Raw genomic sequence first — 20,315 nt, forward strand, 5'->3', positions numbered from 1 at the left:
CATGTAATTGCTACATACAAACAAATCACACCCAATATAACCACACCATCAAAGTTACAGAGCAGTCTACCAAAGTGAACATTGAGCAAAACCATGTGCACTTTAAGTTGGGCAAATGTAAGATGTTTTTTTCCTAATTTGTGTGTTTTTGATTGTCCTCCATTGTTTGTCCGCAGGTTTTCAATTGGATTAAGGTCTAGGCCAGGGGTCAGGGAACTTTTCATCCTTTTACCCTTAAATATATTTAGATACACCAACGTTGCCTTTCTTGATTTGAAAGCATGGATATCATATAATTGTAATACACACTGTACCCCCAGAAATTGATGATATATCTTGCTAGTACGGTACACAGCCTGGCAGTAATTGATGAAGATTATGATTACCATGTATGGCTGTGTGTGGTACATTGGTAATCATCATCATCAGTGGCTTCCAGGCTGTGTGTGGTATAGCCATTGATAATGTGACGTCCAGGTAACTATTGGTCTCAGTATTTCAAGATGATGTAGTGACAGTCTGTGCAATTTTTTTCCCTAGACGAGAGATGAGTATACCCTGACATGAGCCTATAACCAGGCAAAGAAACTTGGCACCCCAGCGGCAGTACAGACTATGCACTGCCTAGATGGTTCAGTAACTAGTCAACTCTACTAAAGAACCAGTTGGGGCGGGGGCCAGGGCATCACGCAGGGAAGCGTGTTATACACAAGGGCCTGACACACTGCACGGCGTCAGGACGTTGTACACTACAGTACTGTAACACTAACAGCCGGGCATGCATATAGAATCTATCTATCTATCTTTAAATAGATTCTATATGCCATGAAATTAAATTCCTGTGGGTAATGGACGTTCACACTGCCGAGATACAGCCGGGCATGCATATAGATTCATATGCTTGCCCAGCTGTGTCTCGGCAGTCCGACGGTCCATTACCTTAGGAATTTCATTTTTACCCCATTTGGGGTGATTTACCCCTGTTCTCTGACCACTGGTCTAGGGAGTTTCCTGGCTGTGGATCCACAATTCTGATGTTTTGTTCCTGAGTCACTTCATCATAACTTTTGCCTTCTGGAAAGGTGCTCCATCATGCTGGAAAAAGGCATTTTTCATCACCAACTGTTCTTAGATGGTTGGGAGGAGTTGCTCTTGGAGTATACTTTGGTTCAAGTGCTCAGGAAAAGGTTAAAAATACCATAATAAATAAATACACAAACATAATAGAACCAGTGCTGCAATTTCTATGAACACAATCTACCACCTCATGGTAATGTTCTTGCCTCTTGGTAGCTACTCTCTGGTCCAGTGTACTGATTGAGCGCTCAGATTCACACACACAACAACTGTTGTAGAAGAAGCTTCTACACTGGGTATGTGCAGCAGCTCCGCTCTGCAAATAGCAAAACTGTAGCAGGGCATGCTGGGATTTGTAATTCAACAACAGCTGGATGGCCAACACAATCCACAAACATGACATGTTGGTAGTACATGAGGATAGGAGTTGTTAACTCCTTCTTTAAATCATTATTCAGTTTACTACTGCTAAGGGAAATAATTTGCACAGGAGCATCAATGAGCATTTTGGTATACATGTCCTGCTTATATTAGCACTGTATGCTGGTACATACAATCTAGTAAAAAGGACTTTATTGGGCCTCATTTAATACTAGAAGCTAAAGACGGCAAATTTTACACCTGAACATAGTATGTTGTGATAAAAAATAATGCAAATGCTATCTTTATTTGCATGCAATCAAAAGAAGAGAGTGCATATTTTTATTATTTAAATGTATTATTATTTTAGTACATAGGTTTAGTGTGTATTATAGTTGTGGATTTAAGTGTAAGTTATGTGCATTAAGGGTGCACTCACTTAAATAAGACCTAAATAGACATGTACAGACATTGCTTGAGGGTACTGCAGGGACGGCGCAGATGCACAATGATGACCTTCAGCAGTACAGTATTAGCTAGATGATTCTGATTGGCTATTTGCATATTGCCCTCTAGCCAATAATACGTAAATAACACTTATAATAAATAAATAATAATTAGCATCATTAATAGATATTTTACTTCAAATAATGCCTGTTTATTCATCTTGCTAGTCATTTCTGTATGGACTTCTGCAAGAAAGTATGTTGCCCTTGCATTTTCAAAGTATAAACAACCGAAGTGGAAGTTTTTAGATCTATTAAACCATTTTAATTTAAAAGTTAAATTAGTTTGCCACCATACCAATTAAATCAATAGTGCTCAAGTATGGATACTTTAAAACCGGGACAGCAATGGGATAGTTTGGGAAACTCAAGACTTTGCTTTTCTCCACTGTCTGAGTTATGGTATTTGCTAATTTCCAGAACCACAGGATTTATCTGGAATACAAAGGGGTGGAGTGTAGAATTTTTTTCCAACAAAATGCTTAAAATTTATTAAAATTAAGATTATTTTACATCAAATCAACACAAATTTGATAGAACCATAGTGCTGTGCTATATAACATAAGGATGCTTAGAAAGAGGTTTAAATCAGACCTTTAGCTAACACCCTAGCACTTGTGAGCTGCAAAAAATTTTAATAGCAAGTTTTGTATTAAAAATTCAGCTTTTAAGGCAAATAACTTTAAAACCATAAAACCAGTGTACATATTAGCCTTAGATTTGTAATTAAAATTAGAGTAAGGTTGGAATTATTTGGAAGTTGTATTAATTTGATGTGCAAAGACTTGTATCTTTAAAATAAACAAATTTACTACTTAATGTGTTTTGGTATTATGTATTTGTCAGCTTTCTTATTTAATACTATGCATATTAAATATATGTTATTTTCTCTTCTTCAGAAGCACTATTGTCCTTGTCCTCCTGGTGCTCTGCATATGCTTCCTAGTGGCTTGTATTATGTACCTACATGTCACACGAGTGCAGGTAAATATTTTTACAATGTTTATAAAAATACCTAATATGAGATGAGATTGGGACTCTTGTGTGAGCCCTACATACAGATGGAGCAGGTCTCATCCTGCCGGGGACTGGCGAAACTATCGCCAGCCCCCACCAGCCACCAGCTCCCGCCAGGGGACACGTGTGCATGAAATGCTCACGTGCCCCCTGGCAAAGTAGCTTCCCCCGGGTCCCCGCCGGTCCCCCTCGCCGGCCCGATCCCCCCCTAACCCTGCCCATCTCCCTGAAGCGGAGACTGGCAGGATGCCGCTGCCCTGCCGCCGAAGGTTTGGGACGCACATATAAGTACCATCAAAATAAATTAAAGTTTACCACAAAGGGGCCATCTGCCCTAATGGCCAAGGATAGGCCTTCTGACACTATCCTTGATCATCAAACAACTCAAGAGGGAATGCTCATCGCCCCTTAAGGGGAGAAATTACAAATAAGATAAAATAGGGCCACCTGCCTGTCCTAACACAACTTGAGGCAAGAGATCAACTAAAGTGGCCTAAGGGCCCACCAGGACCAGTGATGCCCCTAATCGAAAGTGTAAACCAATCCCCGGGACTTTCTCCAATGGAACTATCCCCCAGGGAAAAATCTACAAGTATTATAACACCCATTCTGAAACCAGGCACTACAAAATCTGACATAACATAAGCCCTAAACTAACCCGAACTAACCCCAACCAACTCGGGTGGGCAGATGTTCAACAATCAATGGCAATGGACTAGAAACTTCTAGAATCCCCAGTATCCCTACCAAGCTACCCACCCCCTCAACACAAATTGACCAATCAGGATAAACACAACCAGTTGGCCCTCCTCCAATAAAAATCTTAACTTCTAGCTGTCTGGCAATATCCTGATGCATGTAAGCACAGTCTGGAAGACTGGAAAGTTTATGTCACTTCAGGTACACAAGGCACCCTCCATGACCTGGATTCCACCTGTACCGCCGCTCTCACTGCCCGAATTCCCATCTTGTACTGGTGAAGCAACGGGTTCCACATGTGGTCTAACCACCGTGTGCGCACCCTTCTTAATGACTGTCCTGGCAGATCTCCCTTTGAGGTGGGCGTGACAGCTGCTGACTTTTAGCTGCGGTCGCAAACTGTAACATCCGCATCCACCCCAGACATGTGCCCTGAGACCTGCCACACCAGGGGAAAACCGAAGAGGCCTCTATTCATTTCCCATCCTGGAGGCTCTGATGGAATGTCCGGCAAACCTGTCTTTACCATACCGCCCGGGGCACAAACGGAAGATCTGCCCCGAGGTAAGACCCTGACTGGCTGCTGCACCAACGCAGCCTCCTGCAAATAGCATGCAGACACCACAATCATCCTCCTAGGCCTAGACGCCATCCTCACAGTCAAAAGAGAGAAAAGAGAGAAAATTCAAAATGAAAAAGGGGAAAAATTAGAGAATAGAAATAAGAGGTATATGGCAATAGGGAAAGCCAGAAAAGTAAAGGAAGACTAATGGACAGAATAAAGACAGTGAAATACAAACTCTATGCAGATCAAAGGCAAAAAGACCAGAAACTTTCAGAATCCCCAGTATCCCTACCAAGCTACCCACCTCCTCAACACAAATTAACCAATCAGGATAAACCCAACCAGTTGGCCCTTCTCCAGTAATAGCCAGAGCCATATGATGGATATAGGATTTGGAAAACCAGCATTCAGATAGTCATTGTAAATAACAACCATGATTATTCATGGAGTTGTCCCCCATCAGACTAAAAATACAATGTACAGTACTTAAACTGACTTCAGCGTACAGATAAACACACAAGTGTGTTTGTCAAAATCACCTTCCTCTCAGAGGTGAAACTACCATTGGTGCAGCAGGTGCATTGCACCGAGAACCCTGAGAACTAAGGGGCCCATTGCTGCCACGCACTGCTATGCAGAATATTGTGCATTTGGGTTGGAGTGGAGGAGGGGGGCCCAAATGACATTTCTGCACCTGGGACAACCACTCACAAGTTCAGCCACTGCTTCCTCTAATCACCTTCATCCAGTGGAAATGTTATCAGGAGCAACCACTAAAGAAACTCTTCTATCTGAGCTTAGGGGTTGAACGTGGCTCGCATATGGGTTTATGGGTACAAGTCTTGTACAGGATATCTATTTGATGACCTAATTGGGAGAGAATGGCTGCTTTCCCAAAAAACGGTATTTGGAAACGCTAAAAAGCAGGGTCCTACTCGTTTCAGACCCAGACAGCCAATAGTGGTCCCGCTCATATCTAATGAGCAGGATTCAGTGCCGTGAATATTTAATGAGCGGGTGGGGACCTGTTCATTAATTATGTACTGCGGTTATTATATATGCACGGAGGTCTGTGGGGTCCCCCCATGGAGGCATTTCCAACCCCACCCCCTGATGGAGGCATTTCCAAAACACCCCCACCCCACCCCCTGGAGGACATCGCCACTGATCTCACATACGCTGCAGTAAGGGATCGCGCTGGCGGGCAGGGACCCCCTGTCTGCTAGTGCAATCCCTTCCCTGCGATGCCCAGGTAAGTGCCTTAGTGTGGGGAGGGGGGGGGTGCCTCCATGGGGGGTGGGGGGAGAGAGAAGATGTGCATGTAAGGGTTTGTAAATTCCTCCGTCAGGGGGTGGGGGTAAACTTTCAGACCACAAAAACAAAATTGAAATGGTAAATTACCAGTGTGGTGTGAAAGGGGTTTAAGTTGTCTGACCCATTTTTAGAATACCAGGTCAATGCCGTTTTTGCGGTGTGAAAGCAGCATAACTTAAACCACCTTTGATAGCATAAAATCCTTTCTGCCACCCTGATATTTGTTTCAATGTCGTCTGCTGATGCAGCTATGTTTGTTTACCCTGTACATGTCCTCTATTGTATTGTACAATGTTGTGCTTAATTATTTATGTACTCTGTAATTGGGCAATGCAGATCCCTTGTAAATAAAGATAATATAACTAAGGGAATGAATGAAGGGAATAGACAATTGGCAACTCGGACGTTAAGTGAACAGTGAAAGTTCCCTGCAATGCATCATTAATGCCAAGGCAGTACAACAATTACATATGTGTTTTAAACACAATCCCACCAGATCACACGTCACATATGCGATTTTCATCTAAAAATAATGTAATAGGGTGCGGGTTTTTAGACAAATTCAGAATTTGCATGCGATTTTGTGCTATTTTTTTAATAATGAAAATGTGTGATTTTTTTAGACATGTAGGGTTTTTAGTAATGATATTGTGCGATTTTTTTTGTTTTAGACACAGAAGTGTGCATTATTTAGTAAAAAAAAAAAATGGCAACCCCTCCTAATCATAATCAGCCCTGGGTTCATTGAGCCGGTCCTGATTTCACAAATATACGAGACAAAATGTGTAGGGGTCCCCTGTATTTAAGAAACCAGCACCAGGATCTTGGACCAGGCAGTTCCAAAATATGGAACCCCTGTATTTTGGCTGTTTGGCTCTCCATGTAGACACATATAGCCAATCAGGGCTGAGCGGCTTCCATCAGAACAATGAACAATGAGCGGAATTCTCTGTTGTCAGTCCAAGGGGACCCGGCTCAGTCCGCAGTCCATGCGGGGTAAACAGCGGCAGAGGATCACCGCTGGAGCAAGGAAGGGTAATATATATATATTGGTGTAAAATAATGAATGTAATAAAGCTTTGAGTGTGTGTGTCTGTATTTTAACATTCTTTTTTACCAAGTCCCAACATGTGGGGACTTGGTAAAAGGAGGCCTACTGGGTCTTGTGGTAAAAAGCTATTTTTATTATTCAAATTTTACATGTATCAGCCTAGTGTCTGCTGCCTTTGGTTGCCGGGGAAATCCCCGGGCTTCAGCCCTGGACGACCCCTCCCCCTTTACTGGGGGGGTTCTGACTCCCCCATCGACCCCATCCAGGGCTGAACAACCACGGTGATCATGGTACAGCCGGGGGACCTTGTATAAAAAGTGTCCCATGACTGTGACATGACAACACTGGCTGTTGGAGCCCGGTGCTGGTTCCAAAATACTGGGGACCCCCAGTTTTTTTGTCCCCCGTAATTTTGTAACCAGGACTGGTTCAAAAGTCCGGGGCTGGTTTCCGAAATATGGGGACCCCTACGCTTTTTGTCCACCAGATTTTTGGAACCAGGTCTGACTTAGTGAGCCTGGGGCTTGTAATGCTTGTCGGGGTGGGGACTCCACGCCATTTTTTTTTACATTTTCTTACTGATATGTGCATGGTTCTGTCAAACTCACCAGTCTGAACTTAGTCTATTTGTTTTGCTATTTATGGTAACATTTACCAAAAATCGCATCCTATTGCGTTTCCGAGTACTATACTTCATAATAGGAACTTAAGTGTTACAAAAAATCTTCAGGTCAAAATATGCGAATTTTGAGGCAAAAAGTGCAATTTTGACTGCAATTCGCATACTATTACATGCACGTATCTAAAAAAAACATACCCTATTACATTTCGCCCATAAAGTGAAAACCAATCAGAACTTTTCAATACCTACATGCATTAATGGGAAGCCATCAGAAAAAGGGCACCTTTATTATTGTATGGGAGACAGGAAATTCCAGATGAGCCAAAACTTTATTTTCCAAGGCTAACCCCTACTTTTTAATAAATCCACCCTGAAAAACACCCTCAATTCTGTGCTTGCTAAACTCCATTCTAATGACACTTGTTGCTGTAAAACACATAATAACCAATACAGTGATATCATAGATGTGAAAAACAATTTGTTTTGAGCCATAACTTTTTTTTGTATTTCAGTGCTTTCCAGGGTGCCTAACAATACAAATACGAACCATTTTATGTATTTTCATAGTAATATTAATATACTCTGTGGCACAAGGATGCGTGGTGAGTAAAGAGCAATTGTTAAATGTGTAAAATGAAACGCTGTCAGTGTCACAAGTTAGATGTGCACAATCATACAGTATATAAAGCTATATATCTGTTGATGCACACTTTTCTGACGTCAGTGTGCAAATATTCTGTGTAAAGCACTGTGGAATATGTGTGTGCTGTATAAATAACTGGTCATAAATAAGCTTTAGAGTATATTATGTAAATTACATATATCCCACAATCTACAGGTTGAGTATCCCCTATCCGAAATGCTCGGGACCGCGAGCATTTCGGATAGGGGAATTTTCCGGTTTTTAGAATAATTTTTTGCAGCCATACTTACCTGTCCCCTGATGGTCCCCGGGCATCCCTCGGCGTCCGTGCAGTCTCCGGGCGTCCACAGCAGGCCTCCGGCATCTTCTCCTGGTCTCCAGCGGTCCCAGGAATGCATTGCGCGAGTGTGCGCGCGCACCGGTGACGTCACCGGCGCGCGCGCACACTCGCGCAATGCATTCCTGGGACCGCTGGAGACCCTGGAGAAGATGCCGGAGGCCTGCTGTGGACGCCCGGGGACTTGGTAAGTATGAAAAGAGGGTTAGGGGGTTAAAAAAAAAAAAAATTCGAATGATTCCAAAAACCACGGTTTTTGGAATAATTCGGATAAGGGATGTCCGGATACCGGATACTCAACCTGTACTATCTTAACAATAGGCAAAGTTTATCCTTTATTTATAATTAAGCAAATATAGATTATTTTATATCCATAAATATTACTGTTTATGAAACAACTAGTAAGGTCTCCACTTATTAACATAAATTAACACTTTGATACAAACGGAAATACAGCTGGTATTCAGCAATACTCACCTCTCCAAAGAGGTCCAGCGCTGTTTCCCCCCCTCAGTAGCATCCTCTGCTCTCCTGCTGCCAGTGACAGGCTTCTATGGCATGCACATGACCTCCAGTCTGAGAATGTGGATGACAGCTTCACCCAGCAGGGATCTGGCCATGCCCACAAGGCTTTGCTGAAGTCAAAAAGGCAGCCAGCAATGGGGACCCTACTGCTTTCGTCATATATAGTTGGTGAAAGTGGCACAGGGGCAAACAGCAGTGAACTTAGTTTATGAATACTGGAACAATGCAGTTCAGTGAAAAAATGTCTCACTATTTACCTTGTAAAAAAAAGTCTTATATATATAGATTAACTAAGAATGGTATCACGCTGGACATCGCTTGTGAAATTTCTTGATAAAATCTCACTCAGAATCGAGATTTCAAGAACTGTGTTTTTGAATAATCAAGACAAATAAATCTCCTCCATGTTCCCAGTGTTTGCCCACGTGAAATCTCTCCTGCATTTGAAATACTACACAGATCAGTGAGATTAAATCAGTGGGGGAGTGGGGGGAATTACAAGTACCGGCATGCAAGACATCAAAGGGCCCGCTGGTACCTGTAGTTCCACCGGTAAAACAAATATTACAATAAACACAGTACACACACACCAGGACAGTATCGTTTTAGTAAACACTCATGCACACTTACAAATATACAGACACATTTGTGGAAACCTGCAGGTTTAAAAACAAACCACAAAGGTAAATTAGGCCAATCTTGCAATGTCATTTTTTTGACCCTCAAAAGCAAATAGGAAATGTAATGCAATATTGACAAATAAAGGTCACAATTTATTTATCCCTCATACTCACATTTAACATACATATAAAAGCATATATCACCACAATAGTGAGTGGGTTGCAAATACCTGTAGGTACCACACAATTACCCTCCTCCACGAAAAACAGAGCTGAAGCGGATATCAGTACTCTTGCTCCTTGGCTAGGCAAAGGTGGGTTCCTTCCATGTGAAACCAATAAAAGCCATATCATGTTGGCTGTGCAGCTTGGAAGATGGCGATATATCTTGCATATATATTTTGTACATCTCACTGTATGTATGGGTGACACACCGACTGACCCATATGCTGGCTGCAGGAATCTCCAACAATGACATCCCTGCTGGTTATTGTAGCCATGTTTGTTGGGCTGCCCATTGGTAAGTGTATATGCACAATTTGTTTGTGGAGAACACTTATCAAACTTGTTCCAACATTCATGCTCAGTATGTGCCCAGCATTAGTGAATTAACATACTAATAATTCATTAACGACTGCCCATAAAACCCTGTTATTTGTAACAAATAGTTTATAAAATCAGTGGAGAGTCATGATTACTCTTACATCAAGTGTAACTCATTTAGATTGTGATGATATAATTTTACAGTATATGAGAAATAGGCCCTTATTCAGATCTGATCGCAGTACAAATTTGTTCTCAAAATGGGCAAAACCATGTGCACTGCAAGTGCGGCAGATGTAACATGTACTGTATACAGAGACTTAGATTTGGGGGTGTTGTTTTGTTTCTGTGCAGGGTAAATACTGGCTGCATTATTTTTACACCGCAATTTAGATTTCAGTTTAAACACACCCCACCCAAATTTAACTCTGCACATGGTACATCTGCCCCACCTGCAGTGCACATGGTTTTGCCCATTTTGAGAACAAATTTGTACTGCGATCACATCTGAATAAGGCCCATACTGTATGTGTCGACATTGTGCAAAGTATGTCTGATTGGTCAAGTATATTTAGCACTGTGTCTGATGTGGTAGTCATTTTGTTGTATATTTTTATATGACCCAAATCACCTTGTTAATACTGATGTGTAACACTTTTCTGTATTTTCAGGTTGGCTGCATGCCTTGGTCATGGAGTGCAAATTCCAGCAGCTCCATTATAATTATTTCTCCACATGGAGAAAGAAATATAACCATGGATGAAAGCCCATGTGACACAGCTCACTATGCTTTCTTATCCTGTGTGGTGGGCACCTTAACGTTGGCAATTTTTTTACGCATTTCCTCATTGCCAAAAATGATTTTACTTCTTATAGTTACTGTTTTATACATAGTAGTTTTGGAACTCAGTGGATACAGAAAAGCCACAGGGTAAGAACTATTTAACATTTTTAGCTGGACATATTGGGGAAATTTTACAAAGATGGGAGTTCTATTTCAGATGGGATGCTGCTATGGGCACCCAATCAGATGCTATATCTTCTTATAATAAGTAGGGAGTCGATTCTGATTGGTTGCCCATAGCAACATCCTATGTGAAAAAGAACTCCCATCTTAGTAAATTTCCCCAATTGTACTTAGGCTTGATTGTCTGAACTGTATTTTACAGAGAGGACTAAAATAAAATGGGAATAGTGATTTGTGTTTTTCTATTGTGCCGTCTATGTATCCCTTAACCCTTTGAATGCCAGCGTTGCTGTTAGAGATCCTCAAAATAACCACTAAAAATCCCAGCGCCTCTCATAGCGACTGTTCTGTTACTATAAAAAATAAAAATAGTAAATTAACTGAATTTTTGTTAAATGTTGCACCCACTAAAAAAAGAACAGTCGCTGTGAGCGGCGCTGCAATTTTTAGCGGATATTTTGCACATTTCTTACAGCAACGTTGGCATTCAAAGGGTTAAAGAAAAGCTCCTTATTTTATTATGGAAACTTTTCTTTCTGCCTAATATAACAAGTGATAAGTTGTATGTGTGCACATATAAAGGGAATTGTAGAGTGTCTTTCCCTATACTTGTATTTCCTTCCAGAGGCATACGGTCAGTACATTACCAAATCCTGTAAACGGTTACCAAAACTAAAGCTGGCCATACACTTATACGATTTGGGCCCTTTCCACTGGATTCTGATGAATCAGGCCCCAAAATTTGGAGAAAAGTGGCCAAATCGTATGTGCCTAACCTGATTACGATCAAATACAAGATACACACACACACACACATCCCATGGGTAGTATGATGAACAGGCTTGGACACTTAATTACTATCCTAGATACACATTTCAATTGAATAATAAACTTTCATCTAGATCTCACATACACAAACAGTGTCTTACCTTTGTACAAAATACACACCAAGTGAACTTCTCGCATCCCACACACATCCCCCTTGTTGCGGCCTGGTGTTGGTGATTCACGCTCTCTGGTGTTACTCACAAATTAACTTTAAATGATGTAGGAAAATTCAGTCATTAAAGTTCACATATAATCTTATAATATAATAATAATAATAATAATAATAATAATAATAATAATAATAATAACAACAGTTGAAAGCGAACATCTTCAAACCAAAGAAGGTTACTGGTTTAGCTTGTAGGGGGTTTTCAGTTAAGAGTGGGATGTGGGTGTGGGTGTGGGTGTGTGAATACACTACCAGTTTCCAAAAATCCACACATGGTACATCCTAAACATTTGTAACAGCCTGGCTCTCTTCACATAAAATGGCAAGAAAGCCATTATACTGTATTACATTTACTGCAGGATTTGTGGACAGTACTCATTAACCAATTAAATACTTGTAATGTCCAGCCTAAGTAGTCAACGTTTCAGGGATGTATTTCTCTTTCTTCAGGGCAACTTATAAAATATACATCATATACATGTTATATGCATCTAACCCAAGGGACCCTATTCTGGGCCATTAGCAATGATGTGTGACTGTGCATTCGCATAAACCATTATGCGCATGTGCAGCCACTTGGTGCGACCAGCTACGGCGAATTGAATATTCGCCGACCACTCGCACTCAGAACTGCGGACCTGGGGCATGGGGCGGCAGGCCGTGGTCACGCCCATAGGAACACCCAGGGGCGTTCCATTGTAAATTTGTCGATGACACGGGTATGGGGGGCGAGAAGCTGACATCAGTGGATGTCAGCTGCCTGTCTGCTTTCCGCACAGGGTGCCCGCAGACCTAAGACACCACAGAGGTGTTTTATGTCTGCGACCGCTGTAGAAATCATTCAATGTTCGAAAACCATTGAATGATTTCCTCCCCGCACACAAGCTGCAAATGGGTGTTTATGCAAAACATCCATTTGCATGCTTGCGGGGGATCGCGTCGTGCAAGGGGGGCAGACGTCCATGCAGTCGGCATTTGGTGGACTCGCAAGGCTGCAATGTGGACTACATAGGCTGTACTCTACAAGTCTTTAATTAGTTCCTGAGTTCTGTCCACAAAACCACACGCATCAGTACGCACACACATCAAAACAATTGCCCCTGATAACACAATCACCTTAAACTTTAGATGGTCACAAACTCACACTCACAGCTTTAAACCAGCTCCACAGCCGAGGAAGAGCCAGCTAAGAGTTTGTTCCCAGAGAGGAGAGGGGACATTCTCCCTAATGAAACACCCATGTGTTTTGCATGCATTTTCCTCTGTTGCCATTATAATGTTTTAATGCTTTTATTATTTATGTTTGCTATAACTTTGTATCTTGTATATTTTTTAAAGGCGAGGCTCATTTTATATGCGAGGTTATGAACCCATTCTAGCCATTTTGCTGTTTTCCTGTGCTTTAGCACTTCACTCTAGACAGGTGGATTTAAAATTACGCCTGGACTACCTCTGGGCTGTGCAGGTAATACCTACTTTATTGCCTTGCTGTAATACAGATGTTAACTTGATCCATTTAATTTGGTTGATATTTATTTGTTTTTATGAATTTAATCAATGATATGAAAAACATAATCCATTAAAAAATATAATCCTCAATTTAGAAGCAGACAATCTATTTTCAGCTAACAGATTTATAAATTCTTTACTGTATTTTACCCTTTTTTTTTACCTTGGCGAAGAGGATAGAGTTCAAGGATTTGCAGCTGTTATAAATATAGTTGCATCACTTATTTCTGAACTATTTCTGAGATTGCTCATTCCTGTCTTTCTAGTAAGCAAAGGTTAACCATTGCATTGCTGTCACTCATAGATTCTAAAATGTATCTTTTCATTCTCAGCTATTTGAGCAATAAAATACACTGTATACAGTATATGCTTGCCCAAGAAGGCAGTTATTTTATATTTTGCTTATTTTTTATGTTATTATGCTCTCCTACTCTACTAAAAGGAACATTCTTACCTTAAAAATATGAAAATTAGAATTTATAGCCTGACCCGGATGCATGTTAGAGATGTCCATTTGCATCAGAGAGCGAATGGGATAAACCACCTTTCAGAGAGGACCTAAGTTTAAGCAAATATGTCAGTTCATACCACCTCACGGCATGCGGTCGTATTGTCGACAGCATTTAGGAGGACAGTCATTAGGTCGACACCGTTGGGTCGACAGGTGGGAAGGTTGACAGGGTTCTAGGTCGACATGGGTCAAGGTCGACATGGGTTTAGGTCGACAAATGCGTTAGGTCGACATGGTTTTTTCCCTTGTTATTTTGAGCCAACAGGTGCCGACAGGCAGTATTTCATGCCCTATCATCCACTAGGGCGTGGTGGGAGAATAAAATAGTGCGCCAAGCGCAGCGAGGCACCATGCCCAAAGGCTGGGGCTACAGTTGACTTCCAACTGTGCCCATGTCGACTGTGTCGACATTCGGGTAAAAAACAGTGAAAAAAACCATATCGACCTAACGGCCTGTCGACCTAACTCATATGCCGACCTAAACCCATGTCAACCTTGTCCCATGTCGACCTATGCACCTGTCGACCTTGACCCATGTCTACCTAGAACCCTGTCGACCTTCCCACCTGTCAACCCAACGGTGTCGACCTAATGACTGTCGTCCTAACTACGGTCGATAAAACGATCCACACCCCACCTCACACCTCAGCATTTGCAATAGGCTCAACATCAACGTGCAAGATCACTTATTCTGGTTCACTGTTAGAGGTAAATTCCTTCACAAATGGACAAAACCATGTGCACTGCAGGTGGGGCAGATATAACATGTGCAGAGAGAATTAGATTTGGGTGGGGTTTTTCTTCAAAGTGAGATCTATATTGCAGTGTAGAATTAAAGCAGTCAGTACTTTCCCTGCACAGAAACAAAATAACTTGCCCAAATCTAATTCTATCTGCACATGTTGCATCTGCCCCACCTGCAGTGCACATGGTTTTGTCCATTTCAGAAGGAATTTGCCTCTAAGGGTGAACCAGAATAAGGCCCTAAATGTGGTGTCTACCAACCATAGGGATCTACATACTAAGCCTTGGAGAAAGATAAAGTGGATGGAGATAAAATACCAGGCAATCAGCTCCTACCTGCCATATTACACATCTTGTTGTTGAGAAATGAGCATATGTTTTTATTGTGGATGCTAAAGTCACTATAGAAAAAAAAGAGTGCCCAGAATTTAAAAGTTCTGAGCTGTTGGGAAATATTTTTGTTCCCTGTGGCAAGACACCTGGTGAGCATTTGGCAATTAGTCTCCCACCATCGTTTCTGCTCTTTGCTGTCCATCTCAAAGGAGGTTTGCTCAATAAGCATGGAGGCCTTTTTGGAATTTCACATAATTTTGCCTGCAAGATGGAACTACCATTGATTCTGAGGTTCTGGCCAATAGCTGTAGAAGATATGAATAGACCATGATAACATTACGAGAATTAATAAGACTATCTGGATAATCATATGTCAAGTCTAGTCACTGGGAGTTGATTTTATTCAGGGTTATCCCTGGTTCTATACATACAACATGGCCTGTAACCGTGATGGAGCCAGCAGTGCAGTCAGGCAAGTCTCCAGGTACAGCCGGCATCTTCCAGACCCCTGGGGTGTTGGTAATGGGGGCATAGGGACACTAACACACAGGGTGTCATGGGTCACGGGGACACCCCTGCAGTCAATACCCAATAGTGACATTTTGTTAAAAAAAAAATATATCCATCATTTCTATCATTATAAAAATCAGAACTAAATTTTACTGATTTACCCATCTTGTAATTACAATGTGAGCATATTTTAATTGGTTATTGAAAATAAAACACCAAGAGGTTTATCTTTTTTTTCTCCCATAAATAAAAACATGACTGGAACAATTTGACAGGGATGAAGTAAACAACTAGTGAGATCAGGGTGGAATTGTAAGTGGTGCAATGCACCATGGTCCCGGAATTGAATGACCCACTCATACAGGTCATCTGTCCCTTGGCTACTTCAGTTTTGCATTACTGCTTTTCTCAAGCATTTCACTAATTTATTTTATTTAAACATTTATTTTCTATTGTACAGAGACTGTTGAGAATGATTAAATACAGTAATAAGATGCTTCATACAGTAATATGTAGGAATTTTATAAATAAAGGCATATTGCAATTAAAATACTCAGAGGACAAACAACTTTTAGTGAGGTATAAGTGAAAATGAATCATTTAAAATTTGTATAAGAATTAAGGTTACTTTCTGGTGTTTGTTGAAATTAAATACCTAAATTATTACTAAATTAATATTTAAATGGAGGATTGTTCTTTATTTTACTTCCATGAGAAATGTTTTGGCTTTCTAATTGTAATACAATTATTTTAATATGTACAGTATTTTTCAATTCTAGGCAGAAGAAGAGAGAGATGATATGGAGAGAGTCAAATTAGATAACAAAAGAATTCTCTTCAATCTCCTGCCTGCGCATGTTGCACAACACTTTCTCATGTCTAATCCAAGAAATATGGTAAGTTTTTAGACATGGAACATACAGTAGCACACACTATTTTACCACAAATGAAAGAACAATCTATGGGTGTGTATCACAAACCTTAACAATGTACATTTGGGCTAATTCAGAGTTCCCCACAGAAGTGTGCAAATCACTAATCAGCAATTTTGCACATCTGTACACTGTGACTGCAGTTTAAGTTGTGGCGGGGAAGGGGTGGTGACAACGTTAAGGGGCCGTTGACAACCATTGCAAGGGCGGGATGCAATGTTTTCTGGGAGTGGCGCAGAAAATGCAGACACTGGGGAAGGGCAATGGCAGCTATGTTACATCACATACAGATACAGCCACTCCAACCTGAAACCTGGCCAGCCTGCATCTTCATTAACCGCTAGGCCGCACAGCCAGGGGGCTGCCAGTCATGTGCAACGCTTTGCTTTGGTGTGAAGCCCTTGTTGTTTTTTAGTGATGTGTCTGCACATTGCGTGCACATCACTAGGAGAGACCTGCCTATGAATCGGCCTTGCCCTGTTCTTGGTGGCACACCTGCAAACTACTGCCGAAGGTTGCAGTTTTGCAAACGTTTGCATCCAGGTCTAAATCAGGCCAATTATACAATCCAATTGGAGGGTTCTATTCATCCTACCTGATCAATTTGCCCTGATTGGAAGTTTTCGAATGATATTCTGTTTAGCACTGCTCTGAATAGAAGATCCGCCGCAAACCAGTGACATTTGCACCACCTGTGATGTGCTTGGCAATCATATTGTGTTTTTAGGGCAGTTACAGGACAGATGTGGGTTAGGACATTGGAAACACTTACTATGCCCACAAGACAGTAGACACTAGAAGTACATGGGGGTCCCTGGACAACAAACCTGTGGGGAGCCCTATCAAAATAATTGCCCCCCTTTCTACAAGTTGCACTCAATCTCCTGGAAATGCTCCTTTCTGAAGCTGACCCTTGCTCTTCTTCATCTGCTGTCCCCCAGCTGGTTTAACAAACACTCTGGATGTCAGGGACTAATCACGAAGGCCTCTTCCTCTTCATCAACAACTGTTTCTGGACTATAGTCACAGCATAGAGAGCAGGTAGCTCTGTAGCAGCCACTGTATAAATGAGCACCATGAATAAATGGAAGGTGAGCATCAAAATGATGCTCTGCTCTCCATTCACTGTTGTGAGTGATGACTGTGTCCCTGTCAACCCCCTCACTATAATTCTGTCCTGAATTTCCTAATTTCCTAACTGTAAATGTTGAGAGTTATTTAAATATTGTATTGATTCTTCGCTAATTATGTCTACCATAGTATCTTTTTCATATCTCTGCAGCAGGCTTCTATGTTGCTTCTCTTGGTCAGAGTAGACCAAGATGGGAATGTAATAGGCTGTGATAATCAGGAAGTAAGAGATTTTGTGAGAGCTCTTCCATTTTTTAAAAAGCGACCTGCAGTGTAAATGATTGTGGTTTTAAAAAAAAAATACCTGAGAACTCTCACTAAGGGTGGGATGTATTAAAATACATCGCCGCCCTTCGCCGGCTGTCCGCCGAGATGCCAGCGCATATGTACTATCATATGTGGCTGGCATCGCGATGCGGTGATGGAGCCCCCCGCGATACCTGTACTCTGGTGTGCGGGGGGTCTCCGTCACCTCCCTGCCGCCTGGCTCTCCCCTCACACCGGGGACAGCTAAGCAGGCTGTCCCCGGTGCCTCCTCCTCCCCCCTGCAGCCGGAAGGATGTTCGGCTGCTTCACTAGGGGGAGGAGGGGTTTACCTTCAGGGGTCCAGGAGGACCCTTCAGAAAGGTAAGCCAGAGGGGGGGTCGGCGAGGCGGCGGGTTTGCATCAGAGGCGGCGGGTGGCGAAAAGAAGCCCATAGGCTTCTATAGGGTATCGCCACCCAAAGGTGGCGATACCCTTCAATGCGGTATCGTTTGTGATACATTGGAAAATGTGGTAAAACCGGGGTTTTACCGCATTTTCCGTTTGATACATCTCGCCAAAAATCTGTAACTTTATTATTCTCACAGCCTTATACACCTCCCTCCCTCCATGTCATAAATATGTGTTTCAGTTGTATGTAGTGCAGGCAGAGAGCATAGTTGCCTACCCTCCTGCCTTCTGCAGGAGACTCCCTGAAATAGTAACAATCTCCCCATCTCCTGAAGAGTGTAGCAATCTCCCTGATTTTGCCTAACCCACATTATGCAGCGGTTACATTCTTGTGACGAAAAAATAAATAATAGATATTTTCATTCAAATGGAATCATCAGTGCCATCAGTGCCATGTCTCTGCATGGGTTATAACTCACAATAGCCATTATTGCTACAGGAATTTTAAATAAGGTTTCTCGTGGTCACTTATATGGAACCACAAAACGTAAAGAAGCCCTGACATGTGTCAGTGTATTTTCTTTAACAAATACATTAGATCTTACTAACTGCTTTGGGGGTCATCTACAATTGGATGTAAGTTATTTTATGACATGAGTCTCAGATGTAGCAGTAGATTTCCGCACTTCTCCTTTTTACCCACTGCCTCCCCCCTGAATCACTATCTCACCATAACCTTTACTCTCCTGTCACCCTCTGCCTTCCCAAGACATCAACCTCTCCCTGTCATACACCTAAGGCATTCCCTTTGGCATGGCTATGCCCCTTACTTTGAGGCCATGCCCTTGTTGTGAGACCGTGTCCACTACATGCACCAAATAACCACCCGCTTTTCCCCTATCATGGTGCCCCCCCTGACTTTTCATGTTCTGGATCAGCCCCATGTCCCCTCAATGGGACATCTTGCAAAATTCTACTACCAACTATGATCTCCCTGAAACTGGTTTTCAAAGGTAGGCAAGTAGGGTAGGGAGTAATATTTAACTGTACTACACAGCAGAAGTGTAGTGTGATATCAGATTACACTTAACACTTTATAATTCTTTAATGTTTCATATCCCAAAAGTGTTGGCTTAAAATTTTCATCACTAAGCCAAATTAAAAATAAAATAAGAAAAGGAGAAGGGAGTTTGCACTCTCCCGCTTTGGTGTCCCTTCCTGCTTCACCTCGTTAATTAGGCTAAGCCAGAGGTTCCCAAACTTTTTTGAATCACAGCACCCTAGAGTATCAGAATATTTTTCAGGGCACCCCTAGGCCAAAGTTTGTTACCAAGAATATAAAAAAAAAAATTAAATGAAATAAGTTGGGCTTAAATGTCATCCTTAGGTCCAGTTATGTGATGAGGAACACAATTCACTTCTGTTTCCCCACATATTTTATAATTGGAAGCCCCAAGCACTGATTTTGCCTGTTTCATTGGCCATAAATAATTTTGAATTGGTTCTGGACCACCAATCTGAGGCACCACTGCAAGTGCTCCGAGGCACCCCAGAGAGCCTAGGTGCACAGTTTGGGAACCACTGGGCTAAGCAGTAAGTATTATACTGCACCGCTAAAATACATCTACCACATTGTGCCACATAGTTATAAAGACCTTAGAGATTTGACAACTGACTCACCAATTAGTTAGCTGATTACCAGATATTTGTATTCTCCTGTATGCATTTCAGAGTACAGTACTGTATAAAGCCTGATATTTTCTTCAGACATTGAAAGACCAAATTTACTGAGAGAAGTTTCCACAATTATAGGCCTTGGGCCTATTTCAGCATCAATTATTAACACTAGCTTGTGGGGTCTACCAGAGAGCAAGTCCGCCCTGCATGCGAGGTCCCTCCCCATGATTGCAAAGTTTTTCAGTCGCATTGCACAGATGTAAACACTATGCTGTACAGCAAAGCACTCACATTTTAAGGTTAGCACACGGTTAACACACGGCGCTGATACTCATACTGAGGATACGCAAACCTCCCTGGATTCACCACAATCCCCAAAAGACCTCCAACAAATGGATTCTCCACAAAGCCCCATTTTAGTGCCTAACCCAGAAGTTACTTTGACAGAGGTCTTAGCTTATCTCCACACTC

At 41.8% G+C, this 20,315-nt stretch overlaps 1 protein-coding gene across 3 annotated transcripts in view; it reads left to right on the forward strand.

Annotated features, from left to right (window-relative positions):
• The window catches only part of ADCY1 (adenylate cyclase 1), a 333,354-nt gene that overhangs the window by 285,415 nt on the left and 27,624 nt on the right, over positions 1-20,315 (forward strand). For all 3 annotated transcript variants that reach the window (XR_014474925.1, XM_083188127.1, XM_083188128.1), the window contains 5 exons: positions 2,843-2,927; positions 7,724-7,813; positions 10,551-10,810; positions 13,182-13,308; positions 16,230-16,346. Coding sequence is in view for 2 of the 3 variants with exons in the window: in XM_083188127.1 (XP_083044253.1) it covers positions 2,843-2,927; positions 7,724-7,813; positions 10,551-10,810; positions 13,182-13,308; positions 16,230-16,346 (679 nt within the window). In the remaining variant the exon portion in view is untranslated. The remainder of the gene's footprint in view (positions 1-2,842; positions 2,928-7,723; positions 7,814-10,550; positions 10,811-13,181; positions 13,309-16,229; positions 16,347-20,315) is intronic.

Source organism: Crinia signifera, chromosome 5, assembly GCF_055691185.1.
Source record: "Crinia signifera chromosome 5, ASM5569118v1, whole genome shotgun sequence".
Taxonomy (NCBI): domain Eukaryota; kingdom Metazoa; phylum Chordata; class Amphibia; order Anura; family Myobatrachidae; genus Crinia; species Crinia signifera.